The sequence below is a fragment of the Artemia franciscana genome, chromosome 4 (genome assembly GCF_032884065.1).
Source record: "Artemia franciscana chromosome 4, ASM3288406v1, whole genome shotgun sequence".
NCBI lineage: Eukaryota > Metazoa > Arthropoda > Branchiopoda > Anostraca > Artemiidae > Artemia > Artemia franciscana.
Window position 1 is genome coordinate 2,167,649 of NC_088866.1, and position 21,296 is coordinate 2,188,944.

Here is a 21,296-nt window from a genome sequence, read left to right on the forward strand (position 1 = left end):
TTGGGATTGCAATAGAGAAATGGTATCAGATATACCTCTTAAACTTTAAAAGTTCTCTCATTGCTAAAGAAATTAGAGCTTATCCTTTGCTCCTTTCTAAGTGGTGGTGTTAGAAAGTTGGCCTCCGGCAAAAAAGTCAACTTTTGAACTAAGACAGATAGAATTTTTTTTTTTCAATGACAATCGATAGACCTTGATGAGCTGATCAAAGTGTATGTCATCCGTTTTTTGTTACAAAAATTCCTTCATGACATACACCAGTTTGAAAGTTTCAAGGGGTTGACAACTTCAGTGGTAAGGTACACACTTGAACCAAAAATAGGCCGATACCAATTGTGAGATATGTAGGGGACTTCCAAGCAACAGTCGATTATTAGCTTATAATCATCTTTGGTAATGAGGGGTTTGCAACTTTTGCTGATTGGAGTACCTATTATCTGTTTCTGGTGTAATTGATGGTAAGAACAACTTGGTTCCCGATTGTAAGACATGTAGGGGAGTTGTAAGTAATAATCGGCTGTTAGGCTACAATGACTTCAGCGACAAGGGGTTTGGAACTTTTGCTAGTTGGTGTACCCATTATTTGTTTCCGGTGAACTTGGATGTATATCCCGGGAGAGGGACTTGTAAGTAAGAATCGGTTGCTAGAGGAGGCTCACGAGGGGCTACAAATTTGTGCAAATTGGTACACATCTATGGAATCAGGGACCCATAAATTTCCTGTAATGACTCGCCATCCAATAATAAACGATCCTGGATGGCGAGTCATTAGAGGAAATTTATGGGTCCCTGATGGTATTTTGATCCTGAAAAGTTACAGATAGCTTTATAATACCAACTAGATTACATGAGATAATGTTCCAAGTTTCCATCCGTCACGATGTCTACGATTGAAAAGGATAAAGTTCAACCGGCTGCAAAGTGACATTTAGGGGCCTAATAAGTAATAATCGGCTGTTAGTGTGGACCTCGGGCCGGATTGATGAATATGACATTATATTTTGGAAAGCTCCGTACGACTCTTGCCTGGGGCCAAAAAGGATGGTTTTTGCTTGTCCTCGAGCCAGAGCCTATGGTGTGCAAAGGATAAAGTTCAACTGGCTGCAAAGTCAATTTAGTCCCTTCTTCCAATATTTTTTTTTTTTTTTTTCAACCCTGAGGAATAGCCTTTGATCATCTGATTACTGATTGTGTTATTCTTTGTCTCTCACGGAAGAGGGACTTGTAAGCAAGAATGGGTTGCTAGAGGAGGTTCATGAGGGGCTACAAATTTGTGCAAATTGGTGCACATCTATAGTATTTGATCCTGAAAAGTTTCGGATAGCTTTATAATACCAACTAGATTATATAAGATAATGTTCCAAGTTTCCATCCGTCACGATGTCTACGATTGAAAAGGATAAAGTTCAACTGGCTGCAAACTCAATTTAGTCCCTTTTTCCGATATTCTTTTGCTGTTGTTTTTTCAACGCTGAAGAATTTGATCATGTGATTACTGATTGTGTTCTTCTTTGAATATGCCGTTTTGAAAGCTTTGATAGTTTTGACAACTTCAGCATTTAACCGATAGCGAAGAAACAAAACCAAAGTGTTGCTCTCGCAACACTTTAATCGGCAAAGCCGGACAAAGGTTGCCGCAACACTTCACGTTGCCCAGGCAACGTAGGTCTAGTTTTTCCTGGTTTTTTGCTTGCATTTATTTTTAAATTTGGGTCTCGCTATTACCAAAAGCTGCACAACTCCATAAGGTCTTTTTCAATAAAAATTGAACTCTTCAGTTTTCCTAATTTCCCTAAATAAAACAAAAAAATTCATGAAATTTAACAGTAAATTAACACTACTTAACTGTTAACAGTTAAGTATAACTGTTAAGAAAATAATTTTTACCTGATAATATACAAAAAAATTGTAGTTAACACATTTTTGGTAAAGGTAAAAAAGTAGAGAATACGGCAATAGACTTTACAGTCCCTACTGGCGGTGCATATCTCCGTTTCTTGGCCCTTCAGCCAGGAAGTGCAATGGGGGGCTGGGGGCCAACCATCCCGTGCTTTCGCACACCCTTCCTGTTTACCTTCCCCAGATTTCTCCAGGTACCCATTTAGGTTGACTCTGGCTGAGCTTACAGAGTCACGCCACTGACCCTGTCCCAAAATAAATAATTGGATACACTAGGATTCCAACCCTCGCCCTCTCAGACAAAGGATCCCGAAACCAGTGCACCAATCCACTCAGCCACATTTTAGAGCACTTCGTATATACTTTATCTCTCTAATGTTTAAGTATATGCCTTTATTATTCAAATGCGTTTCTTTAAGAGACGGGTTTTTGAAGTAGTAACGGAATAACTGAAGAGAATAAGCTTAAGACGTTGAAATTATATGGAAAAAGTATTTTATTTATTTTATACCTCTAAATTTGGGTCATATTTTACGCTTTTCTTTTTTTATTTATTCAACGAACTTCGGAAGGCCTTGTAAAAATACTTTTATTCATAAAAAATAAAATGTAACTTTTCGGAGCTTTCATATCGCTAGTACCAAAAGCTGCATAACTCCATAAGGTCTTTTTCAATAAAAATTGAACTCTCCAGTTTTTCTAATTTTTCTAAATTAAAAAAAAATTTCATAATTTCATCGACAGATGCCTCAAGATTGCAATTTAATGCTAAAACATCATAAGTCTCATTGAGCCTTCAGATAAATATAGAATGAGTTTTATGGAAGGGAGGGGGAATAGAAATTGATATCTAATCCCTAAAAACTAATCCTAAAAACTTGTCATAACTCCAAGCTATATAGCTCAATAAAGTGCAAATTATGTTCGGGTTTTCAGAAGGCATGGGGGGTGTCCGCCCTACTCATGTGAATTTCTTCTCGTCAGAGTTTGACTCGGTTATTTATTTTAATTTCTGTTTTTTTTTGTTATCATTTATTTATTGATAATGATTTGCGATAGTTTTACGCTTAGAAGATTATTTGGCTTTTAATGAGCCTCTTTACTTTTCTTTGAAGCCTTATTTCGTGGAATTTTTTTTATTAATCGGCGAAAAATTGTCTCCCCTCCAACACTTATTCTGGGTCATCGTGTCCCTGAAAGTTTCAACTCAATACCCCAGCTATGAGACAAGACGTGTTAGATTTACCAAAACAATAACTTTTAATATTCTTATTTACAGATCGCCACCTCCCCTTTAATCTATCTCCCCATTCGTAAAGATGATCATCCCGTCACCTTTGACCGAATTTTTCGTCCATCTGGAACTTAAAATAGCGTAATATCGGTTTTTTCGCCACAAAATGAATATTATTGAGTTCAAAACGATGTACCTGCGATTTACAATCTAATACTTGAGCAACTGAGCCAACCGCGCTTGATGTATCGCTTTACACCTTTGGTGTATTAATATACACAGTCGGGGTGATAGTAAAACCGTCTCTATGCTTACTAAGAAGCTTTCCGGCGAGCAAACATGGGAAAAAGTTCACTATTTAAGCATCTTGTTAAGGTATGGGACGACGTGGCTGTCCCTCCTGACTGGAATAAAGGCATTATCTTGAAATTCTTCAAGAAAGGTCGAAAGGCATCATGCGATAACTGGAGAGGTATCACACTCCAGACAGTCGGAAGTAAAGTTCTTTGTCAGATTATACTTAGTAGAATTTAGACTCAAGTGTACTTCATTTTAAGGGATGAACAACATGGTTTCCGCTCAAATCGTTCTTGCTGCGACCTGATATTTAGCTGACGTGTTCTACTGGAGGAATCAAACGAATGACAAGTGAAGATTAATTTAGTGTTTACAGACTTCTTGAAAACATTTGACTCTGTGCAGCGAGAGGCAATGTGGAAAATTCTCCTGGGGTATAAAATGCCTAAGAAAATTGTGAATATGATTAAAGCCAGGTATGCTGCAGAGATTTGTGCAGCCCAGACAGAAAATGGGCTATCAGAGTGATTCCCTGCTTAGTCCGATGTACGTCAAAGATGTTTACTATCTCCAATATTATTTACAACACTTATAGATTTTGTTCTTCGAGCTTGCCACTTTAGAGGAGGCATACAACTAAGCCCCGAGCGTCAAATACAAGACTGCGATTTTGCTGACGATATCGCTCTCGTGGCTCATTGCCATGAGGACATCCAATATAATCTAAATGATCTAGCAGCGAAAGCTGCCCCTATGGGACGGAAGATTAATGTGGATGAAATGAAAAGTACTTCAAAGGGTGTGGTGACGACCATTGCAGCTGGAATTTGATACGAAGGCGCTAATATAGAAGAGGTGAGAGAATTTAAGTACCTCGGTAGTACAATGATTCAAAGTGGAGATTGTGATAGAGAAGTCTTGCTACGCATAGCGTATGCAGGTGAAGCATTTTCTCAGCTGCGGGATATTTGGAAATGTAGAAACTACTCTCAGAAGTTGAAGTTGCGATTGTTTAGGAGTAATATACTCTCTGTACTTTTATATGGCCTTTCAGCCTTTCAAAGAATGCTGAGAAAAGACTATTTGACTTCGAGGATAATTGCCTACAAAGAATCCGTGCGGTACATTGGACCGACAGATTAACGGTTGCCCAGATAAGGGCTGATACTGGACCACCACTGGTGGACGAGACCAGAATAAGAAGATGGAAGTACGGGGGGTATATGGCCCACATGAGCGAAGAACACCTCCGACACGATTTACGGTGTTTGATCCCACCGGCATTCGAAAGAGTGCCGGTGGGATCAAACACCGGCACAACTGCAGACAACGCTACACACTTGGTCGATAACTGGAGAAAGAGGCGACGAGTATTCGAACCACTCTGAACGAACCTTGGTTTTTGGCACTAGATCGGTCAAGTTGGAGGTCAACCATCGCTGCCCTATGCGCCCCCAGGTGCAGGAGGATCTAAGTACATAGTACCGTGAATGTCCGAAATCTGGTTAATATCGACATTCACCGATGAACATCGGAAATTCCTTTTTTCTCTACTTGAATGCATTTATCTTTGCGAGTCAGCTTTCAGCCTTATGCAAGCTATTATGGTAAAAGTTAAAGTTAGATTATATTAGGTTTGGTTAGGTTTAATTTAGTTATAAATATCAGAAATGGGTTTAAAACCTAATCTAACCTGTCTTCATCAAACCTTGCATTAAATTGATAATGTTGACTGGCAACACTGACTAAATCCAAGGAGAGGGAAGGGTGTATCGAACATTCACCAGTGGATGTCGACATTCACGAATTTCAGACAGTCACGGTAACATATACAAAAACAACTGGTTTTCTCCCGAACATTACCAAATATTATGTTTGTTGACTATTCATGCTTGTATATGTTTGATTTGAATTTTCCTCGCTAAGCAGAATCCAGGCTGCGCCTATTTGAGCATCTTTTGCAGCACCATTAAACATCAAGTTATCTTTTGCAGCACCATTGCCGAGCATGCGGACAAGTGTTCTGCGGAAAGTGCAGTTCCAAATCATGTGCTCTTCCAAAATTTGGAATCGAGAAAGAAGTCCGCGTGTGCGACTCCTGCTGGGATAAGCATAATGGTAGGTATTTCAATCTTTTTAAGCTAAACGAGAAGTTTTGTTGCCAGTGAAACTTGTTTCTTCCTTAATTTACGCGAAATTTTTATGTTTATTATGTTTTACTTATTAACTTATTATTATTAATAAGTGTTTAATAAGTGTTATTAATAATCGTTTATTATTATGTTAACGTTAACATATTTTACGTGACATTTCTCGTTTTGCAAGCTGGTTTCACAAGTGCTTCACTTCTTTTGTTTATTATCTTTTCATTTCATTTTAAATCTTTTAATTTACCATTAGAAAGGAATTGTCAAAATCTGGAACGACAAAGCAGAAATAAAAGTGGGAAATAACATAAAAAGAGGCGAAATATTTCAATATTTGAGCGAAAATCCGAAAATAGAATGAACTCAACTGAATAAGACATGGAACACACAAGTTTCAATGAGCCACCGACTTAGCTCAATACAAATATCGTTTTAGCATATTTTAGTTGACCTCATTAAAACATTCTATGCTACAAGTGAAATGTAAAAATGAATGTAAAATGTGAAACTGAATGTAAAACTTAAAAAAAAAAATTGTCAAAATCTCTAGCAGACTACTGCTCGGTTCCGGTTGCAAAGTATAGCCCTCCACACTTCACTGTTTTTTAACTCATCCTCAACTCACTGACTTTTTTTATCGTCTTTTTTGTACTCTTCTTTGTTTAGTTTTTTTCTGTCGCAATAACAGGACTGATAGCGAAGTGGTAATAAAACTTGTTTTTGGTTGGGGTAATTCAGTTAAAATCTTAGATAGGAAATTTTTTAAGGAACTCTAGAAGAATTCGAAATCAAACTGGTCCCAATTGGAAATGAGAGGGCGTAGTAGCAATATGAAGTGTATAAATGTTTGCGTAAGACAAAAAAAAATTTAATTCCATCAAAATAAAATCGAAAGACTAAAAAATTGACAATGATGTCACTTTTTTCCACTCGTTTTCAGAATTAACTAAAAACTTTGAAATATTTTTTTTTTCGAGAATTTATGAATATAAGTGGAAACGAGGGGCCCAAAACAGATAGGTCTGAATAACTTGTTGAACGTACTTATTGGACCTTTCAACTATGCTGACTTGTATGGTTACCTCAGGATTTTTTTTCTTTGGGAAAAAAGGAGCATGGGAGTTGGGCTAGTTGCCCTCAAATATTTTTGGTCACTTAAAAATGGTACTAGAACTTTTAAGTTCTGTTCGAATGGACCCTCTCCCAATCTTCTTGGACAACCAGTTCAATTTGATCTCTCCTGAAAACTTTATCTTTTAACTCATTTTCCTCTATCCACTGACTTTTTTATTTAGGAACTTGCACCTTAAATCAATTTGACAAATGCACTATGTAAATCCTTATCTGTTTTGCCTACCTCGTTTTCTCTTATATTAGTAGATTTTTTAGAATTCAACTTTTAAATCCATTTTCAAATCCTTTTTTTTTGTATTAAAAAAGATGCATTTATTATTATCTGTCATTCAGCTGATGAATTTTACCATTTGCCAGTTTAGCCGGTTTTGTTGACTCTTTCCAAACAAAGAAATCGCTTTGCAGGCGGAGATCGCTTTATTCTATCATACCAATGGTTACCCATAATGTGCCGTAGGCAATTATTTTCGAAATTTTGTATTCGTTTCTCATGCTGTTTTTTCAGTGCCCATGTCTCGCATCCATACATTAGTACAGAGTTTTAGAGAGTATCCAGACTTTGCCTAGTTTGGTAAAAGCATTGCCTACACACGCAATGCGTTTAATGATCTCGCGCTCAAGGCTTCCGTCAGAGTTTATGAGGCTTCCAAGATACTTAAATTCTTCAATCTCCTCTAGCTCATCAAAACCGACCATCAGTGGCCCGCTTGGCATTTAATTAACATTGTTGTGCATGATTTTTTTTTTCTTACACTGACTGCCAGTCCTACTCGTCCTGCTTTGTTTATGAGCTCTGTTGATGTTCTGCAGCAAGTCTCCCTTTAGATGGGAAAGAGTGTAATGTCATCATAAACATCACCATCGAAGATAGTGTGGCTCTTGTAAAACTGTATCCTCCAACAAAGTGACATATCCGTTTTATGCAATCAGCAAGGATTGTGAAGAGCCCAGAAGAGAGGATTCAGCCTTGTTGTACACTGGTTATGGATCCATTCAGTTGGGTCTCCATCGTTGGTTTGCACAGCACCCAGTTGGGTCATTATATACAGCAATAATCATACTAATAATCTTGTCTGGAAGCCCATAGGGCCGTAATATTCTCCATGACCATTCCCTGTGTACAAAATCGAAAGCCTTTAAAAAGTCTATAAATGTTACTAATATTTCAGTTTTCCAAGAACAGCAAAAGATCTGTTTGATCGAAAGCGTGTTGTTCATCTCTGAAGATATTGTCGATCCTCGATTGAATACGATTTAAGACTGTTTGACTAAAGTTTTTTAATTCCTATCAACTGTAAAGTGATACCTCGCCAATTGTTGTAGTCGACGGTTCGACCTTTCTTAAAATTTTTAACTATGGCCCCTTCCTTCCAGTCAGTAGGGACACTTTCAGTTTTCCCAAATATGGTTTAAAATTTCATGTCGAGACTTTGATAAGACTGTGGCACCAGATTTTAGTAGTTCAGGCTGTAGGCCGTCAGCTGCGGCAATTTTCCCATTTTCAGGTTTTGTAAAACAGTTATGAATTCCAGCAGACTAATGGGTTCAACGTTGCTATCCAGCTCAAAGAATAGCAATCCAGATGGAAGCTCTGTGGGATTTGTAGGGGAAGAAGTAATCTCTTCCTCTATCCTACTTCAGGAATCAAAACGAAATTAAAAATAATTAAAACGAAATTTGTATATTTATTTTTTTTGGCTAAATGGCTTTCTCATAGTTTTGATCGAATGATTTTGAGAAAAAAAAGAGCGGGAGAGGAAGCCTAGTTGCCCTCCGATTTTTTGGTTACTTAAAAAGGCAACTAGAACTTTTAGTTTTTTACGAATGTTTTTATTATTAAAAGATATACGTAACTTATAAATTAGCCTGCGTAACGAACTTTTGTATTCTCATGTTTTATTACATATACGAGGGAGTTCACCCCCTCGTTAGTACCTCACTCTTTACACTAAAGCTTAAATTTTGTCCAAATTCATTAAGAATGACCCCTGAATCACAAAAGCTGTTGAATACTTTAGCGTAAAAAGCAAGGTATTAGGAGAAGGTGAGCCCCTCATATGCGTAATAATTTCTGTTCGTTTTAAGTTTTAATGCTACTTCTTACTTCCAGCTGAAAATTTTTTTTATATTTATTTTTTCATTGTTTTTTTTTTAATAATGCTAGAATATCCTGCGCTCCCTTCATGGAAATATTCTTCCCCCATGACAAATTCCCTCCCCCCAACAAAAAAATCTCCCTGAAAACGTCTGTACACTTCCCAATAACCATCACTATATGTAAGCACTGGTCAAAGTTTGTAACTTGTAGGCCCTCCCACGGGGACTGTGGGGGAGTAAGTCGTCCCCAAAGACATAGTTATAAGGTTTTTCGACTACGTTGAATAAAATGGCTATCTCAGAATTTTAATCCGTTGACTTTGGGAAAATAATTAGTGTGGGAGGGGGTCTAGGTGCCCTCCAATTTTCTTGGTCACTTAAAAAGGGCACTAGAACTTCTCATTTCCGTTAGAAAGAGCCCTTTCGCAACATTCTAGGACCACTGGGTCGATACGATCACCCCTGAAAAATCAAAACAAAAAATAACCCAAACAAATAAACACGCGTCCGTGTTCTGCCTTTGGCAAAATTTTTGTAGATAGGAGCTTGAAACTCCTACAATAGGGCTCTCTGATATGCTGAATCTGATGATGTGATTTTTGTTAAGATTCTATGACTTTTAGGGAGTGTTTCCCCCTATTTTCTAAAATGAGGCAAATTTTCTCATGCTCTTAACTTTTGATGGGTGAGACTAAACTTGATGAAACTTATATATTTAAAATCAGCATTAAAATGTGATTATTTTGATGTAGCTATTGGTAGTAAAATTCCATTTTTTTTAGATTTATGGTTACTGTTGAGCCGGGTCGCTCCTTACTACAGTTCGTTACCACGAACTGTTTGATAATAGATGAAAAATTGGTGGATTCTGTGCGATTCTTTTTTTTACCTGTTTTAATGACATTTTGGGGGGATGGAAATGTAAAGCAATGAGCTTATATAATTTAGGGTTGGGCTTTGTCAGTATTTAGCTGTTCTGGTGGAGTTTTATGGAATTTAGGTTTGAAAATAAACTATTTTTAAATGTAACTTTATTAGAAACGTAGCTATTAATAAAAATGTGATGTAGATTTGAATAGCTTTTTGCCTTGAAGACGTTCAGAAGGGAATTTATAGCTTAGTATGGAGCAGATAGATTCCCAGTGGAGGGAATTTCAAAATTATCTATAATTTGTAAATTTTCGTATAGTGCTTTTATTGTTTTGCTGCTGCAAGTCTAAATACGTGAAGACAGTAATGTCGGAGAAAGTTCTACACAAGCTTCCCTGGGAAGAAAGGACAAACGTCTTATTTAATAGTTTATACTTGCCAAACACAAATATGGGAATGGCTCAAAAAGGACAAAACAAGTATATTTTAGTGCCGTTTTTTTCACTCTGAATACATTAATCAAGAGATTTTCAGTCGGAAAATGTCATATTTCCAATTTTTTCTTTGACTTCGTGTACCTTACAGTTTACCAGATTTGATGAGATCAACCGACCACTCATGTCATTCGCTGCGTTGCTTTCTAGTAAGTCTAGGGATGGGCCTCTTCGGTGTTTAGTATTATCTGCACTACAAAAAGTACTGTTTGTATCAGATCTAATCTTTTAGTATCACATATTAGCCGAAGTTAAGCCATCTTAATACTTTACTCTGACAGAAGACGAGAACACTATTCACCGAAAAGCGAAGCGAAAAGGCAATGGGTTTAGGATTGAGCGATGAAGAAGAATGAAAAAAGACTCGTGATATTTGCTACTGTAGTTTCTTGTTGTTGTAGTTGCATTTCATTGACATATGGAATAATTAACAATAAGAAAATTGTTGGATATAACGTTGCTTTTTGACGTTGTTTTCAACGTTGCTTATTGCCCCTTCTTACCATGAAAAAAATCTCTAATGGTACACACGGACAAAGAAGTTTTTTTTTTGCTTCATTAAAAAACAACTTTGTTGAGAACATTATGGACTTGATTTTTTTAAGTGCTTTATTTGGTTTTGGCTACTGTTCATGGCCAAAACAACGTGAAACATCTATTTAGCATTTTTCAGTTTTTATCTTATGTAATTTGGTGTCCGCTTCAATAGGCAGTTAAGTCTGGACTGGAGCTAAAGCTTCTACCAGCTTCTTTAGTTTCTTTATCCATTTGTTTCAGTTTTTAGCAGTTTCCAGTTTTTATCGTATATAATTTGGTGTCCACTTCAATAGGCAGCTATGTCTGGACTGGAGCTAAAGGTTCTACCAGCTTCTTTAGTTTCTTAATCCATTTGTTGGTGATTTCATTTCAACAAGCAGTGGATAATCCCGTGGTCACAGTGCAATTTCATTTGTTTCTGTTTTCTTAAACGTCAATCCTTCTGTAGATGATTGCATTTTAATAAGCAGTGGATAATCCCGTGGTCATAGCATAGTTTCTTTAGTTTCTGTTTGTTTTAAACTTTAATCCATTTGTGGGCGATTCCATATTAACGAACATTTCTTAGAAGTTTTTTAGGATTACAGAGATATTTTTTTTAGGAATACAAGCAATCAATACTATCTACTAAAAAAGTTCTAAAAAAATAGGGTAGGAAGAGTTTATACTGCAAAAGGTTATGAAAGGTTTGTACCGCTTCTGGGAAGTGCAGCAAAACAGAACTAAAATATATAGGAAGAGAGAGAAAGAAAGAGAGAAAAACAAAATATCAATTAATTTTTGGACGATTCCATATTAACGAACGGCGGACAGTCCCCCGGTCGTAGTGCAATTTCTATAGTGTCTGTTTGTATTAAACCTCGGTCCATTTGTAGGTGATGCTATTTCAACAAGTAGTGGAGAATCCCCTGACCATAGTGCACGTTCAACACAACCATCAAAGCAACAGTCACCAGCTAAACAGCCGGGCAAAAGTGAAGAAGAAATAAAAGAAGAAGAAGATTTTCAGTTAGCTTTAGCGCTATCTAAATCGGAGGCAGAAGAAAAGGAGAAACTGGTATTTAAATATGAATTCGATCAGTTATATTTAAGGGCAATGGGGAGTGTGCTTTACTGATAGCTCTTAAGTTAAAAACGCGCACATGCACATATTTTCTTTCGACGAAAGATCGAGAAAAGACCGATGAAAGTTCGGGAGTCAAGGAATTACAAGTCGAGGAGTGTGTTTTCCTTATGTGCTTCTGATTGTGGGATGAAATATTAGAAATAAAATTTGAACAATTATCACAAATAAAATCTTTGGACCCCGCCCCCTCTCAGCTCCAGCTGAAATCTTTTGATTGTCTAGGTTTTTCCCGTTAAATCTTGTAGTTTCCATGTTTCAATCAATATTTTGTCCATCCAAATGATTTAATTTAGAAAAAGAGGCAGAAACCCCTTAAAAATGGTGTCAGATCGAAGTAAATATAACCTCTAATGTAAAAGAACCTTTTTTTGATAGCTTAAATGAGAACCACCAAGAAATCGGAAAAATTTGGGTTTCAGGGGGGAGGGGTGTTTTCCTGGTATTAAAATTTTTGTGCTGTAGCGCTATAAAAGTTAGAGGCAGACAAAAGCGAGAAAATAGTGTTTAAACGTTTAAACAGAACATTTTGAATGTTAATCAAACAGTTCGTGGTAACGAACTGTAGTAAGGAGCGACCCGGCTCAATAGTAAACGAAACTCTAAAAAACGGAATTTTGATGCTAAAAGATAGTTCAAAAGAATCGGATTTTCATGCTGATTCAAAATATATAAGTTTCATCAAATTTAGTTTTTGTCTACAAAAGTTACGAGCCTGAGAAAATTTGCCTTATTTTGGAAAATAGGCAGGAACACCCCCTAAAAGTCATAGAATCTTAAACAAAAATCACACCATCGCATTCGGCATATCAAAGAATCCTATAGCAAAAATTTCAAGCTCCTATGTACAAAAATGTGGAATTTCGTATTTTTTGCCAGAAGACAAATGACGGGTGCGTATTTATTTGTTTGATTGTTTTTTTTTTTCGTTTTTTTTTCTTTTCCCCAGGGGTCATCGTATCGACCAAGTGGTCCTAGAATGTCGCAAGAGGGCTCATTCTAACGGAAATGAAAGCTTCTAGTGCCCTTTTTAAGTGACCAAAAAACTGGAGGGCACCTAGGCCCCCTCCCACGCTCATTTTTTCCCAAAGTCAACAGATCAAAATTTTGAGATAGCCATTTTGTTCTACATAGTCAAAAACCATAATAACTATGTCTTTAGGAATGACTTACTCCCCCACAATCCCTGGGGGAGGGGCTGCAAGTTTAAAACTTTGACCAGTGTTTACATACAGTAATGGTTATTGGGAAGTGTACAGACGTTTTCAGAAGGAATTGTTTGGTTTGGGGGGTGGGGTTGAGGGGAGGGGACTACGTGGGAGGATATTTCCTTGGAGGAATATATCATGGGGGAAGAAAAATTCAATGAAAAGGGCGCAGGATTTTCTATCATTACTATAAAAAAAACAATGACAAAATAAACATGAAAACGTTTTTTCAATTGAAAGTAAGGAGTAGCATTGAAACTTGAAACGAACAGAGATTATTACTTATATGAGGGGTTCTAAAACACTTTAGCATAAAGTTTGAGGTATTTAGGGGGAGATAAATACCTTGCTCTTTATGCTAAAGTATTTTTAGTAATTTCAACTATTTATTCTACGGCCTTTCTGATTCAGGGGTCATTCTTAAAGAATTGGGACAAAACTTACGATTTAGTGTAAAGAGCGAGGTATTAACGAGGGTACAAACCCCCTAGTATACATAATAAAAATATAAGAATATAAAAGTTTGTTACGTAAGTTAATTCTTAAGTTACGTATATTTTTTACTAATAAAAACGTTCGTTAAAAATTAAAAGTTCTAGTTGCCTTTTTAAGTAACCGAAAAATTGGAGGGCAACTAGGCCTCCTTCCCCACCCCTTATTTCTCATAATCGTCTGATCAAAACTAAGAGAAAGCCATTTAGCCAAAAAAGTTTTAATATACAAATTTCATTTTAATAATTTATGTGCGGAGAGCCAAAATCAAACATGCATTAATTCAAAAACGTTCTGAAAAAAAACAAAAAAAAAACTAGTTTTTTAAACTGAAAGTAAGGGGCTACATTAAAACTTAAAACGCACAGAAATTACTCCGTATATGAAATGGGTTGTCCCCTCTGCAATCCCTCGCTCTTTACGCTAAAGTTTGACTCTTTGCCACAATTGTACTTTTTAAAACAATTAAAAGCTTTAGCGTAAAGAGCGGAGGGACTCCGGAGGGGACAACCCATTTCATATACGGAGTAATTTCTGTGCGTTTTAAGTTTTAATGTAGCTCCTTACTTTCAGTTAAAAAAAACTGTTTTTTTTTTATTTAATTTGAATAAGAAACGCCCAGAAATTGTGCAATCAGATCAGAGATAGACGAAAGGGAGAAACATGCTGTTTAAACTTGAATTCGATCAGTTAGATTTAAGTGTAATATGGGCTGTGCATTATTGATTGTAAGCTGTAGATTCAAAACACGCACCTGTGAATAATTGTTTTTTTTTTGGAAGGAGGGGGAGGAGGCAAAGAACAATTTATTTGATAATTTGAATAAGACGTGCCAGGAAATTAGGGAAAAAATGGGTTTCGGAGGGGGGGGGGGGGGGCTTGTGGTTTGCTATTAAAATAGCAAACCACAGTGCTGTATCGCTGTCAAAATCATAGACAGACGAAAGGGGTGAAAATGGTGTTTAAAATTGAATTTGGTTTATGTAAGTGTAATAAGGGTGTTGCATTATTGATTGTAAGCCGTAATTTGCAAACATGCACATAGATTTTTTTTTGGGGGGGGATGTAAAAATATTTTATTTGATAATTTAAATAAGAAGCGACCAGAAATTGGGAAGAAATTTTGGATTTCGAGGGGGGTGGGGCAATATTGAATTTTTTTTTTTTTTTTTTTTTTTTTTTTTTTTTTTTAATTCAGTGCTATCTAAGTCTAGGGTAAGAGAAAATTACTTTTTTTTACAATTTACTTCTTCTTTTATTTGTTCATTTAATTTTTCTTTTCATTTATTAACTTTTATTGTAATTATTTTATTTCTAATTATTTACTTTTTCTACTTATTTACTCTTTTTCTTTGTTCACTTGTTCACTGCTTTTCCATTTACAGAATTTGAGATAGAAAAATGGGTAAAATGTAAGTAAAGCAGTGGAACAAAACAATACTTGAATTTTTTTCCCATTGATAAAAGCTCTCCAGGACGTGGAGTCGAAATATTTGAATTTTAGTTATTATTTATTTTATTATTTTATTTCATTTTTCATTATTTTATTTATTATTTATTTATGGTACATTTTATTATATATTATATTATTTTTTATTTTTTATTTATTTTATTTTTTATTATTGTACATAATAATTGTTTTTATTTTTTATTATGGTACATTTTATTATATATTATATTATTATTGGTTCATTATTATATATTATATTATTATTTATTTTTTATTTATTTTATTTTTCATTATTGTATTATCATTATTATTAATTATTATTTCTGCAATTTACCGTTTGATTTACTTGTTCATTTAATTTTTCTTCTCATTTATTTACTTTTATTGTTATTCTTACTTAATTGTTATTCTATTTATCAAATTTTATTTGATTTAATTAATTTTTTTTTAGAAACTTCGTCAAACTGCCACGCTTCTCAACCGAACACCGACTAAGACGGAGCCTGTTTCCCCTAAATCTTCAAAATCGGAACTCGTTCAGGACCAAGAGTCCGAAAATCCAGAGCTAGCACGCTATTTGAATCGATCCTATTGGGAAAATGTGTCAAAGAGCAAAGGGAATGAAATAGCTGACGGTTATTCTGCCACTGTTGAAGTGAAAAATGGAATTGAACCAACAAAAATCGTTGAGGTTAGTTACTTTGTTAGTAATTTTAGCTAGCCCCGCGTTCAATAAAACTTGTTACAATTAATTACAGTTAATTCTACTGAACAAACTGGATTGAACCTTTTGCTCTATTGAACGAAGTTTGGACAGCAGAAATAATTTCTTGTAAAGAAAAGGAAGATAACATTAAGGAATAGCATTAAAAAGAAAAGAGTTGCAAGCATCGCAACGCCATCTATTTAATTTATAATGGAAGCTGGTTTGTACACGATTGTGGAAAATCTGACCTGAGTTTGATTTAGCATTACAAAGTAGACTGACAATCGATATAATATCGACATTTTACACTTCGCCGGCCCTCCTCCATAATGATTGATGCAAAATTATACAACACTGTACATAATTTTATACAGCCTCAAATGAATAAACTTAGTTAAATTAAGCTTAAAATATGAGTCTATTTTAGCCGTTTATTCTGTAAGGAATACATACTTGTTAATAATAAAAATTGTTATAATAATAATAAATAATAAATTGTTAATAATAATAAAAATAATAATAACAATAATAAAACTTGTTCTAATTAATTACAGTTAACTCTATTGAATAAACGCGATTGAACCTTTTGTTCTTTTGAACGAAGTTTGGACAGCAGAAATAATTTCTTGAAAAAAAAAAAAAAAAATCTGCGACTCCATAGAACATTTAACAGTAACAAAAGAGATTTATTCTTATCCTGATAGATAAATATATCAATTTTCCGTCTATATAAGTACGACTTGCTGCTCTTTGATATTTGTTCAAAATAAGAGAACCAAAATTACGATAAGTTCATTGGAACACAATTTAATTATATCAATCCTCTAATGGACGTCAAAAATAAAATAAAAAAGTAATTGCCATAAGCACTATTGAATACATGGTAAGTAAGGGTTACTTGTGACTAGTTACTTTTTTAATTATTTATGGGTTGTCCAAACTGAAATATGGCCTGTATTTTCAGGCTAGGATGCTTATTTGAAATTGAGGCTAATCAATTGACGCCGAGAATGTTTACTTTGCTGGTAGTTTATAGTTGGATAGTTAGGTCTTGATAGTTAGAAATATTAGCTTATTTGATTGATTAAGTCTTAAAACTATTAATTTCTGGTAGATTTAGCTCGTAACCCCAGTTGACTGCAACACTAAACGTAATCGCAATCGTAACCCCAGTAGACTGCAACACTAATCGTAATTGACTAAGCTCAAGAACTATTGATTTTACTGGAATTAGTACCTATGAGGATATAGTATAGATCTTGATGGTACGAAACACGTGATACCCCTAGCTCATTCTTCTCAAACATCCATTCAACACAATTTAATTTCGTTTATTGAAGAAAGATTCTTGTTACTCTTAATGCTTCAGGTTTATTTTGTTCTTGGAGTTTGAGAAGGCGTCTGACACGATTGACCATAAGCAGGCATTACTTGAGTTGAAGAAAATGGCTGTGATATGAGTTATTTCTTTCTTTAATGATCAGAAGCAAATTTAGGTGAGTGGCTCTTTGATGTCTATAGCTAAAGGAGTAACGTACGGAGCGACGCAAGTGTCTATGCTAGGTCCTACAGGGGTCTTCTCTAGAAGGTGTGAAGATCGGTTAAATAATTCTATTGCATAATCAAGGTGGTAAGAGAGGCGGTCCTTCAAACAAAAGTCTCCATCAAACATTTTTTTTTCTAAAATAAAGGAAAATGTGATTAGTTCTAGACTTACTTTTTACACTTAAAATAAAAAGATTCGTTTGAATGCTTACTTTAAAATAAAAACCGTCAACGGTAAATTTTGCTGTTTAACTTCTTGAATAGGTAAATAGGGCATTTGAAGCGGGCTTTAACCACTTTATTCTTGAATTTGAAAAAGACATCGGACACGCTTGACCATAAGATGTTATGATTTGATCTGGGAAGAAAATCGGTATTTCTGGAAACAATATCACAGGGTTCGAACCTTATTTGAGTGACCGAAAGCAAATGTGTCGAATGGGTCCTGCATTCAAATATTTTTGTGAACCAATCACCTCTGGATGAAAAACAAAATTATTTTTCTTTAATTTAACTCATATTTAAATTTAATTGAAATTGTATAATTTTTAAAACTGATGTTTAAAAATATTTTTTTATTTGTATTTTATGTCCTTATGTAGCAAGAATGCGCCGTCTTGACTTTGTCCGGACTTTACTTTAGTCTCAATTTATAAAATCGGATTATAAGAAGCAACCAAAAATTCATGGTCCAACCCCAAATCTGTACGAAGGCGGGGAAGGTGTGTAAAAGCACAGGATGACTAGACCCACAGGGTTGTACTTCCTGGCTGATGGGCCAAGAAACGAATATCAGCTCCACCGGTAGGGACTGTAAAGTTAAGTCGAATAGCTGCTATGCCGGTTAAAGTTTTCAAGTTATGCAGTTAAAGTTCTACACTTTTAGTGAATTTTAATTGACGCAATTGAAATATATTCAAAAAGTTCCTTGACTTATCGGGTCCTTGTAAAGTGGAGTTTAATCAGTATTTTACCTTACTTGTATTATTAAAAATCAATCCTTAATGGTGTAAAGGGTAAAGGTAAACATGCTATTTTTGTGAAGGCTGGCACCCCCCCCCCCCAAAAAAAAAACAAAAACAAAAACTGAGATAAATGGTAAAAAATTATTCAATTTTGCACATCTTTACTCTTCTTGCAAACTATTTTTCCTTTTCCTCTTCTTTAAAGGGCTAGTGGCAACACTAGCTTAGGTATTCCTGCACATGAGGGTGGGGGGTTATCTCTGAAATTAGTTAGTGGAAAATGTCTCTTAGGAAAAATCACTATGATTTTTCAAAAAAAGATGGATTTATTAAACAATAAATTTAAACACCAGGCAAATGCGTTTTCATATACCTGGTAACTCCCAATTACCGGGAATACAGGGGGAAGACTTCCTGAGAGATTCCTGCACATGAGGGTGGGGGTATCTCTGAAATTGGTTAGTGGAAAATGTCCCTTAGGAAAAATCTCTATGATTTTTCGAAAATATATGAATAGATCCAAAGTTCAAATATCCCTGGGCTTGACAAAGCCCCTTCCAGCCTCCAGGGCAAGGACTGTAAGCTATGCAGGTTGTCTATTGTTGAGATATAACGTTTTTTTTTGGGAAGGGTGGTCCAAAATTGAGGGTCCTACCCCTTCTTTAAATCGAAAGTGATTGGAATGCCAACCAGGTTACTTTTAAAATAAGGTTACTTTTAAGTTGTAAATCCCATTGTTTACTTGCAGAAGTTCCAAAATGGTGAGATGGACTCAGTCGATGATTTCGCCCTTAACTTGAGAAATCAAATTGAAATGTTTGTTAATCGAATGAAATCGAATTCAAGCAGAGGAAGGTACATAGCCAATGATACTTCAGTGCAGACTTTATTCCTGAACATAACAGCTATGCACTCTGAGCTTCTCAAACATACACAGGACCTCGATCAAAGAAGAGGTTAGTGCAGCGTTTCAGAATTATTTTGAGTAAATCGTTGAAGAAATACTTTAATTGGATAAAATTCAATAAAATAATAATTTAAAGCAAATTAAAAAGTTAATAAATGTATAACAAATGAATTAATAAAATTTTACTAATTTCAAATGAACAATTTAATAATCTCAAATAAAATTAAGCAATTAGGTAAAATGTTGGGTAGATAATTTGAGAATCAAATTAAGATGTCTATGAATCGAATAAAATTGATTTCAAGCATAGGAGGTGCTTAGCCAATGATACTTCAGTGCAGACTTTGTTCCTGGATCTTACAGGTATGTACTCAAAGCTTCTCAAACGTACACAGGATCTTGATCGAAGGGAGGTTAGTGCAGCCTTTAAGAGTAGTTTTGGGTAAATGTTTGAAGTAAAATTTTAGTAAACTTGAATAATTCTAAATAAATAAAGTGAATATATGAGAAGTAAATAAAAAAGATTTTTAATTTCAATTAAGCAACTTAATAATCTTAAATAAAGTTAAATGTTTGGGTAAATTTTGGGTGAATAATTGGAAAATTGAAATTAAAATTTAAAAATTCTAGTAAAATTGAAAAATCTAAAGTAATTAAGTAAAATTTGTAAATATATGACAAATAAAAAAATGATATTAAATATATGTTTCAATAATTTTAAGTAAAAATAAAGTATTTGGTAAATTTTTGGTTAGATATGATTTGAGAAATCAATTTGACATGTTTACCAATCAAGTGAAATCGTATTCAAGGAGACCAAAGTACATAGTTATTGATGTTTCAGTGCAGACTTTATTCCTGAACTTGACATGTATGTAGTCTGAGCTTGTCAAATATGAAAGGACCTTGACCAAGGGAGAGGTTAGTGAAGCTTTAGGAGTCATTTTAGGTAAATAATCGCATCGTTGGAATTGACAAAATCCCGTATATGATTTTGACAAAATCAGACTGTATCTGGATGCTGTGGGTATACCTAGTGGGTTCCGAACTATTTTTGTAGTATTGTTAATCATATAATGTTTTCAACGGGGTTTGTCAGGCAGAGGGAGTCAAACAGCCAATTATAGTTCAATGCAGACTGACTGCACTGCTACGCAATCTGCATTCAAATATACTTGACTAAAGGAGAGACTAGTGAAGCCTTTCAGAGTTATTTCGGGTAAGTAGCCATACCCTCGATGTAACCATATCCTGGACATAGGGTAACATACCCTATGTCCATACCCTATGTATACCCATATCCTGGACATAGCGTAACAGCTCGACACTGTAGCTGAAAATGATTTACTGTAACACGATAAAAATGTGCGATCGCATTTCGGATAAGGGCGCAATTTGTAACAAGTGGGTGCTGAATTATTTGTCAAGAAATTGTGCCTTCAACTGTTAAAAAAGTTTATGGTGAAAATTGTGCCATTCTATTTGTTATTAGAGGCCATAGAACTGAGGGGTCGTTTTCTTTTTCTTATTTGTCTAAGAAATGATATTTTTATCATTTAGAATTAATTGGAAAAAATTCCTTGTTTATCTTTTTCTTATTTATCTTCTTATTTATTTTCATTGACCTGTAAATTTATGGTTGTTTAGGGTGGGGGGAACGAGAGAGAAAATTTTCACTTATGTTATTTATTTTGTGTTGTTGTTGTTGCGAATACGGAATCTAACATAGTAAGATCAAGATTAAACTCCTACACGAAGGTGTAGGAGTTTGATTCATTGACACCAATTTGCCAAAATATAAGGGGAGGTATGGGCGTAATTTGAGCTTTTCGACTGAGGCGCAATAGGGAGTACACATTCAGGGCTCTGGGGATGAGGGATATCCATCACGGAAAAAGTGGGTTTTCGGGGGGCCTCTCCTTGGAAATTTGTGAGAAATACAAGTCTAACTTTTTTTTAAGCTGTCTAATAACTTCTTTTGGGAAATTATTTTATAATGGATACCGAACCTGAATGCTAAAAAACCAAAAGTAGCATGGGCCTGCCCTTAGTCTGTAATAGATTATTTCTCTTCAAGCGGTAACAACAAAAAGTTTATATTTGGCAGTCCTGCTTCCGCGCCCGTGCGGTGGTGGAGGCTCACCGGTGTGCATAACTCCTATCTATTTTTGTACAAATTGTTGGGACGGAG

General features: G+C 35.2%; 1 protein-coding gene across 2 annotated transcripts in view; it reads left to right on the plus strand.

Annotated features, from left to right (window-relative positions):
- LOC136025849 (hepatocyte growth factor-regulated tyrosine kinase substrate-like) overlaps positions 1 to 21,296 on the plus strand; it is an 89,859-nt gene that overhangs the window by 48,111 nt on the left and 20,452 nt on the right. For both annotated transcript variants that reach the window (XM_065701872.1, XM_065701873.1), the window contains exons 6-9: positions 5,425 to 5,548; positions 11,585 to 11,766; positions 15,434 to 15,673; positions 18,947 to 19,154. In XM_065701872.1, coding sequence (XP_065557944.1) covers positions 5,425 to 5,548; positions 11,585 to 11,766; positions 15,434 to 15,673; positions 18,947 to 19,154 — 754 coding nt within the window. The remainder of the gene's footprint in view (positions 1 to 5,424; positions 5,549 to 11,584; positions 11,767 to 15,433; positions 15,674 to 18,946; positions 19,155 to 21,296) is intronic.